The 9,403-nt window shown below is 31.5% G+C and overlaps 1 protein-coding gene across 1 annotated transcript; it reads left to right on the forward strand.

The window, feature by feature from the left end:
• The first annotated feature begins 2,869 nt into the window (after positions 1-2,869).
• LOC145085936 (Phospholipase A2 family protein) lies at positions 2,870-6,225 on the forward strand. The gene is made up of 3 exons (XM_079023632.1): positions 2,870-3,026; positions 4,268-4,895; positions 5,737-6,225. Exons 2-3 carry the CDS (start codon positions 4,355-4,357, stop codon positions 5,865-5,867), a joined length of 672 nt encoding a protein of 223 aa, XP_078879758.1. The 5' UTR covers positions 2,870-3,026; positions 4,268-4,354; the 3' UTR covers positions 5,868-6,225.
• Positions 6,226-9,403: the final 3,178 nt, after the last annotated feature.

The following is a 9,403-nucleotide window of genomic DNA, read 5'->3' on the forward strand; positions in this document are numbered from 1 at the left end:
ATATTTGACATTATCGTCATCAACGTTTATTCGAGGACATTGGAAAGACAAAAAGTTTGATTTTACTGTAACCTTATCTTAGAATCCGCCAAGTTAACCACCCCACAATAGTTCATACATAAGTGAAATGCACACCATAAAATGTATAATTAGACATAATTTACAGCATGACATCACTGATTCGCTCCCATGACCCTCCAATAGAAAATTGGGCTTTAAAATCTGGCTATATTTTGATCAATAGAGTTTTGTGTTTAGATAAATTGTTAAAACGCTAAAGACATCACATACAATTTAAAAAAAAAAAAAACCTAAAATGCACTCCAATATACAAGTTTGAAATGGAGTATTCTCCAAAATATACCAAACTAGAATATATGGAATTTTGAAATATACAATTTTTCTAAAATTTCAGCTTTCATATTATTTTATATTCCGTCTCAACGGTCTTAACTCTTAAGACAATCTGACACAAAAATCAATTAGTTTGATTAAAGTATTTCGAAGATGGTGATTATTTTAAAAATATCTCAAGGATTGGTTATAAAAGAGAATTTCACAATTATGTTGTTTATTTTTGTGATTAGCCCTTTATTAATATGTATACATGTTTGGAAGATAACTCCCTAGCTCCTAAACATAACTTTATATATGTAAAATAACAACGTACCCTCAGAATCCCATTGAAATTTGGTAGGGCATAGATATCGGCAGTCGTGTCTCCAATAGGGAAAGAGCTATTGTTTCACTAAAAAAGGCCTCAAACATGTGTAAATAATAAACACCTTTAAATAGGGAAAACAGAGGAATAATAAAACAGTGTGAGCTACATATACACATATAAAACATAATATTATTGATAATAACGATCAAAAACCAAAAACATACAAGGGAGTAAGCATGTACCGGAAAAAAAACAAATCAATTTACCAAACACTATGAGCAAATAAGACACATATAAGGACCTCGGCTACTCAACTAACGTGATATTAACCCTCCACACCCTCCAATATGAGGACATGCCGCTAGAAAGAGCCAATTACTCTATGTCTAACCTTACGATATCCTTCCACTTCCTATTAGGATGTCCTATCCCCCTCTTAGCATCATCCATCAATAAATCAACCCTCACCATCGTCATTGATGGTAGTCTTTTTTTATATGTTCATGCCACCACAATTGTCATTTCGTCAATTTTATCATTGATCCGTACAACTCTTACTGAATTTCTAATACTTACTCATGTTTGGTTCAATTATATAATTTTAAGAAAAATTTGATTATTGATCCAAACTTTATATTAAAAACCAGTAATCATAACCATGAAAACATGAGCTCGAATTCATTTCTTTATTTCCAAATTCGAAACAACATTTTAGATTTATATTTATTAAGTTAAAAGTAACTCACATATATATAATTTCCGTTGTTCGATTTAAGGCTGAACAATTTGGATCCCAAAATGGAAGGATCAATTTAGTTACTAGTATCATTACGTGTTTTTTTTTTTTTTTTTTTTTTTAATTTCCTTTTTTGAAATCCAACACTTTTAGTAATTTTCTTAAAAATTAAATTATATACAAACTACATGAGTTTTATGGCATTTTGTGCATTTTATATCGTGTTTAAGATTATAAGTGGTGGATGCATCTATTGAATGGTTTTTATCTTAATGATCTTGTGAAAGGGTCTGATAAGTATAGTCAAGTATAGCTTGGATCATCCGGCATGTAGCTCTTAATTATGCCGGAAAGAATTTAGTGTTGGAGGAGGACACGTCTATTTTATGTTCCACTATTCTTGTTTGGTATTTATTTGACATTTGGCTGCTATGATGGATTAGGATTGTTGTACATCTTCCTCTAGGTTAAGTTAGGTTTGTTTGATGTAAACGTTCTTTCATTTTAGACTCACTTTTTTTTTTACCATCAATAGCCATATAAGAATAGCATTGTGAACGATAACAAAATCAGAAATTTAGTCTCAAAAATTAGCAAACATGAAACCATTTGTGATATGATTTCGTCCAAGGCAGCGCAGATGCGAAACATTCACTCCCCAAAAGACGTGTAATCGTTTGTTTGATTGAAGTTATCGGACACAATCTTCAGCTTCCAAATTAGCAATCACATACAAGTTAGCCCCACAATGGGGACTAGTAGTTTGGGGGCATAATTTCGAGGTCCAAGGTTCAAACTTTGTCACGTCTAAAATATTTTTAATGTTCTACGTTTGACTTCTCACATAGGTCTTAGGATGAGTTGACATATACTGCACAGATGATGGGGTTTACCACTTAACAATCAGATCTTTATCTTCCTCAATCAAAAACATCATAAACACCAAGAATAAGAACATCGAAATTAAGAGTCAACAAAAAAAAAATTGGTCCAAATGAAAAAAAAAATTGTTAAATATAAAAGTTTTTTTTTTTTTGAGGGAAAAGTTTGGTTTTCCTCTACCAAAAAAATTGTCAATTACTAAAAGATTATCTGTACACCTTTTAAAAAATGATAACGAAAAAAAAAAGATATGCAGATGTTTTTGAAAATAAAATAAAGTTTATTTTTAAATAGAAAAAATTAAAAAGTATAATATCTTTTATAACATTTTTTTTCTGTGAGATAACTAAGATTTAAGTGTTTAAAACTCTTAAAAGGTTTTGAAAATTCTAAAAAGTTAAATAATTGACCAGTTTTGTTATTAACAAAATAAATTAAAATTTTATTATTTAAACTTGTTTGAACTTTGAACTAAGCTAGATTAAAAAACAAAACTATAAAACTCAATAAATATTTAGTAATATTTTTCTATTACGTAAGACTTTAGAGAACGTTAGCTTGTTATTTGGAGAATATATTCTGACCAAAGACACTAATTTTCTGAGTGTACAATCGCTGAGTCGGTGAACTTTTGTCTCATCACTCCCTTTATCCTTTCCCACCCTGTTCTCTTCATTAAAATCCCCAAATTCTCTGATGAACAACAGCTTTACTACGAAATTGTTGCGGAATTACTGCGTTTCGGTTAGTATCATTCGTTTCAACTTCTAGTTTTAGCTTCGCAGTTGAATTTTAAGCTCATCAATAGATTTTTCGTTTGCTCTCGTTCATACCTGTGGATTAATCGTGATATTTTGGTATTTTTAGGAAATTATCGCGTTCGAGTATTGTGTTTCTTGTGAAACTGTTGTTTTTAGGAAATTATTGCTTTCTGAAAAGTTTAATAGAGTTCGGATTGACACTTGATTTTGATGAACTATAGAGTAACGTACGGGTAATTACTGGGAAATTGTACCTGTTTCTGTTTTTCTTGCAAGAACACATAGGCCTATGACTTCGGTTTTACATTATGAAGGATGCTTTGAAAGAATCAAAATCACATAACCTGTTAAAGGGTAGAGGATAGTTGGGTAATGTTACATTGATTCCTATAATCGATTTTCGTACGCTAATTGATATCCAAATGATTACGTTTACCCTAAATAATCAGAAAATTGGAATCATAATCGGTTTACGCAAACACTTAAAATTGATTGTTGCAATTTCAAATCGCAATAAGTAGTTTGAACGCACATGGCAATCCCTTAGTTTTACGTAACTCGTAGGCTATGAAATGGGAATTTCTTAACTTGTCCCAAAGAAATATTAGACTTTTAAATTACACCTCTGTGGATGGATTAAAGAGTGATGAGGATATAAGAAAAGAGTTTGATGGTAACTTAAAAGAGGGTGATTATGATTATTGATTAGACCTTTGGTTTGTTTAAGACTTTTAGTTTGTTCAAGGCTTCTTTTTCTTGTTTATTATCATTATAAACTATATCTTATATAACAACCTTCAGTTTGAGTTTCATCATCTGTTAGTTGAATTGCTTATTGCTTGTACATAGCCAAAGATTCTGGTGACATCATGAATCTTTTAATAATTTCTAAACCAAAAAACATTCTATTGTTTGCACAATAACTTAATTTATGTGTCTGCTTTCTTTCTTTTTCATAGAACGAAATATACATAAAACCATAATGTACTTTTCTCATTTTATCGATTAACCACTTAACCATTTTCTCTAGTGATTAAACCATTTTACTTTTTTACCATTTAGAAAACCATTTTCCTCCGTTGTCCCATCTTGTAAAAAGGGAAAATACAGAAAAAAAAAAAAAAAAAAACACAACATGCTTTAATCCTTTTGTTATGAATTCTTTTCACTCCATTTTTGGGTTGCTTATCTTAATTCAACTTTTACTTTTCTTGCTTCATGTAGGTCTTGTTTAACAAGAAGCATTCTTCTATTACTAAATGATTCCCATAAAACCCATTTCTCAATTACTTCTACACTTTTAGTATCACAATGACTTCAAACAAACCAGATACAACAACAACAACAACAATCCTTCAATATCCACCTAAAAATCAAGAAATCAACATCAAAGTTTGGGGATTATCCCTCATTTCAGTTTTCCCATGGGCAGAAAACCTAAAAATCCCAACTTTTTTCAACAAAAAACTAAAAAAACACGCACAACTCTCTCAAACCAATCTTGTGGGACCCGGTATCACTTACTCCACAGTTCGTTTCAGACCTTATGTTTCAAAGGTTCCATGGCACACAGGTCCAAGGGCATTTTTGTCACAATTGTTTCCACGATATGGGCATTATTGTGGACCAAATTGGTCAAGTGGGAAAGATGGAGGATCTTTATTGTGGGATAAAAGGCCTATTGATTGGCTTGATTATTGTTGTTATTGTCATGATATGGGGTATGATAGTCATGATCAAAGTGAGCTTTTGAAGGCAGATTTGGCTTTTCTTGAGTGTTTAGAGAGGCCTCATATGGCTACAAGAGGAGATGTTCATGTTGCTCATCTTTACAAGACTATGTGTGTATCAGGTTTGTGGTAGATTTCTTTCCAACTTTTGTGTTTTAGAAATGGTTAAATGCAAGAAATAGCAAATTACTTTATTGATTTATTTAGGAGTTATTGGAATAAATTGAAACTTTAGTTGATTTGTTTATTGTAGCATGGAGCATCCTAGTTTCATTTCTTTTTCCTACTAAAGCATTGTACTTTAAAATTTTAAAATAATTTTTTTTCCGATCGATGAAAAAGACCTTGTATTTTTCTATTTTTTTTTTTCGATTTGACCCTTTTAGCGGTTTTTTTTCCCGAAAAAACTTGTCAAATGTGAGGTTTTTCGAAAAAAAAAAAGTTGCGGGATTTTTCGGAAAAAATGAAAAACTGCAAGGTCTTTTTCAAGATAAAAATAAAGTTGTGGTTTAATCAGGAAAAAGCTCAATATATAAGGTCTTTTATGATATTTAACCTTTAAAAATAACTGAAAGTAAGATGCTATAATACATGAATAAATGGTAATATGTTTTATAGCTTTGCATTTATCCCAATTATAGCAATGTCATCCAAATACAAAACAATTATTTCTATAATAATTTGGTAGATTTTCCAAAATATAATGTCCAAAATTCCAATAAGAAAAAAAAAGAAAGTATAATGTTGTAATTGGGTAATTTTTTTTGAAGTACTATGTCGTAATAGAAAGAAATGATGTCAAAACATGGATTCAGTCGTATCTCTTGTCTGTGCAAAAGACGTTAATGCCCTCCTCATCCTCACTACCAAAAAGATCCCTAGAAAATTTGTTCCATGTAAGGAACTTTGCCTAAAGGACAAAAGAGTAATTTAACTTATAATTTTTTTCTTCCTATAATACAGGTCTGAGGGGTATACTGATACCATACAGACAACATTTGGTGAAATTAAAGTCGGGTCAATTAAGTCTTGGATTCGGATGGCTCAGCAATATGAAATGGAAAGGATGGAATGCTCATAAAGAAGCACGCTAGACTTAAAATTCAATTATGTCTATATAAGACTCGTGTATATATATATATATATATATATATATATATATATATATATATATATATATATATATATATATATATAGATATATATATACATACATACAAGTAATATGTATGTAAATGTCTTGTGAGTAAATGTCCAAATGATAACATTTTATATTAAATTGTCGTTTTATTAGTCTAAATTTCTCCATCCATCTTAGTATATCGTAGTTGCAAAAACATGTAGGCGTATTTTGGATATCAGGAAGAGGAGGACATTTATGTCTTTTGCACATATGAGAGATCTACTTTGTCTCGGTTCATCTTTTTGAATAAGACAAAAAAGTTACTGTTTTGTTCACTTTAGTCACAGTCAAAATCAAATACACATAATAAAATGTTATGGCTTGACATGTGTAACAAATGGGGCATGTATGGTCTTTCTTTGTAAAGTTGATTATAATGTGTATAATAAGAATTAGAGTAAATTACACGAATGGTCCCTATGGTTTAGGGTAATTTACGCGTTTGGTCCCTAACTTATTTTTGTAACTCGGAACGTCCCTACTGTTTGTTTTTCTTACGCGTTTGGTCCCTGCCTTACCTAAAAACAAACAATAGGGACCTTCCAAGTTAGAAAAATAAGTTAGGGACCAAGCGTGCAAATTACCCCAAATCATAGGGACCATTCGTGTAAATTACTCTTAAGAATTACCTTAGGCTAATTTTCATTTTATATAATGAAGGGTAATAATTTATAGAGTAGATTATGAATTTGGTCGATATGCTTGATCCAACATTGCAAGTTTGGCCCAAATTATCGAATTATCCTCATGTTGTCCTTAAGTTTGAATTTTGTTGCCAATATAGTCCTTATCCATATAGTATGGCTTCATAGATTGGACTAAACTTGCAATATTGAGTAAAGCACAAGTAACATATCTGTAATGAAATGCAAATGTAAGGACTGGCATATAAACAATTTTAAAATTTGGACCGAACTTGTGATTTTCTATAAAGCAGAAGAACAAATAATTTAATTTACTCTAATTTTTATTAATTCCCTCCATTCCACGCATTGTATGTAACATTATAATTTACTTTGGATCTTATTATGTCGGTGGGTTAAGGTGTATTACTCAAAATGGACATAAAAAAATATTGCTTGAAGTAAGAATTCGTGGAAAGTAGGTTATATTTACATATTTTCAACTACATTTTTCAGGTGATTCAAAGTCGTAAAGTAGGTTATATTTACATATTTTCAACTACATTTTTCAGGTGATTCAAAGTCGTATGTATATTGTAATATCTCAATACAAGTTAAAAGGATACAAACAAGATGTTATAATCGATGAAAGATTCCTTGTCTAATACAAAAAAATCAACGAGGAAATGTCTAAATCAATAAACCAATAATGTATTATAATATTACAATCCATAGTCGTTATTATTGGAAGCTTACTGAAAGGAAAATGAATATATGTTGAATTACGTACCCACTTTATTAATTAAGATTAAGGGTATGTCTGGGGAGTTTGGAGTTACAACTTTTATATGTATAGACTTGTTCAACAAATATGGTGTAAGCTTTTGCAAGTTGTAAAATGATAGAACCGACTAAAAACTCATTAAAATTCTCAAAACCTATTTGAAGTAACTTTTGTACATAAAATAAAAGCTTTAAGTTAGTAATTCCGAATGAAGTTTTTTCTTTAATTTTAGTATTTTTTTTTTTTCTTAAAAACTAAAGCTTCTAAAAGCTCTTGATGCTCGTTGCCAAACATATCATTAATGTTTTTGTTAGTAGAATATTTGGAATTTTTGTCTATCAAGAATCAAGATACATGAAATTAGAGATGATGGGTTTCAATCTAGTCTACTTCTATTTTTTGTTGAAAAGAAAGTATTTTACATGTTAAAATAGGAAAAGAATGAAGATCACCATGATATGCTTTGTCGTTTTTTTTGAATATATGTGGATGTGAATTTATGTTGATGTGCTTGTGGATGACATTACATGTGTTTTAAAGCATTGGTGCCAATATGACAACTATTGTTACATTGTATATGACACTAAAACTGTAAACATGACCAAACTAATGTGACTACTAGAAAACTGGTGCAATAGCTACAGTACAATCTGTAGCTATTCTGTAGCTATAAGCAGATAGCTACGGAAAAATGTCTGTAACATAATGACCCGTGGCTAAATTATAGTTACGGAATCACTACGGAATAGCTACGAAAATAAATAGCTATGGATTTCCTACAGAATAGCTATAAAATTGAATAGCTACGAAACTAAATAGCCACGGAAGCGGATAGCTATGCAAGTAAATAGCTACGGATTTCCTGTAGGTAATCTGTAGCTAATTACTTTTTATTTAAAAAAAAACAATAATTTTTTTAAATAAAAAACAATTAATTTGGTCAAAATGAAATAAAAATTCATTACATTAAACAACAAAATGTCAAATACATTACTAAGTGCTTAACACATTACAAAAACATAATTTTCCAAAAATAAATATTAGAATAAACATAATTAAATGTCAAATCCATAGCTATTCCGTAGCTAATTAGCTACGGAATAACTACGGATTAACATCCGTAACTATTCTGTAGCTATACTAGGGCGTCCCATTCTGTAGCTGATCCGTAGCGATTTCGTAGCTAATTAGCTACAAAAATTTTCCGTAGTTGTTTTCTGTAGGAAAACCCCCTATTTTCTAGTGGAGAAATGACTTATTAGGGTAATTAACTATTGCCCTTGTACTCAATTGGTCACTTTTTTTGTATCTCATTTACCATTGAACTTGTTGTAGGTGTTCACAGAAACCACTGACACCGGCTATTGAATGTTTCTGGCAATTTCTTATCTCCGGCGACTCTCCGGTCGTCTTCTCCGGCGAGCCTCCGGCAAAAACGAGTTTTTCCGGCGGACTTTTCTCGACTGCCATCCAAGCGGCATCCACCACCGGTGTTGCTGCTTAGCTTTCTCCACCCTCCCCTCTCTCCCTCCTGTCGATTTGCTGCCAGAAAAAGGAAGAAGGGACGTAGGCAACAAGCCACCTGTCATCACCGGAACCCACCTGCCACCTCCCTTTTGCCGCCGGTAAACCACCATTACCACCTCTTGCTGCTTGCTGCTGCTATAAGTCATCAAACCGAGACCCAAGGATCCGTCGAAAATCTCATTTTTGCCGAAGGCTCGCCGGAGAAGACGACCGGAGAGTCGTCGGAGATAAGAAATTGTCGGAAACCTTCAATAGCCGGTTTCAATGGTTTCTGTGAACACCTACAACAAGTTTAATGGTAAATGAGATATAAAAAAAGGGAAGTGACCAATTAAGTACAAGGGCAACAATTAATTATCCTAATAAATCATTTCCCCTTTTCTAGTGGTGTGTGTGATGACAACTAGTTGCTACAGTGCATGTAGGTAACAATTAAATTATGAGATGTCATTATTTTGTAGTTTCATATGAAGAATGTGCTACATGTTTTTTCTGTTCATAGACACATTTAAT

This window comes from Lactuca serriola, chromosome 2 (genome assembly GCF_051521515.1).
Source record: "Lactuca serriola cultivar US96UC23 chromosome 2, Lser_US96UC23_V15, whole genome shotgun sequence".
Taxonomy (NCBI): Eukaryota; Viridiplantae; Streptophyta; class Magnoliopsida; order Asterales; family Asteraceae; genus Lactuca; species Lactuca serriola.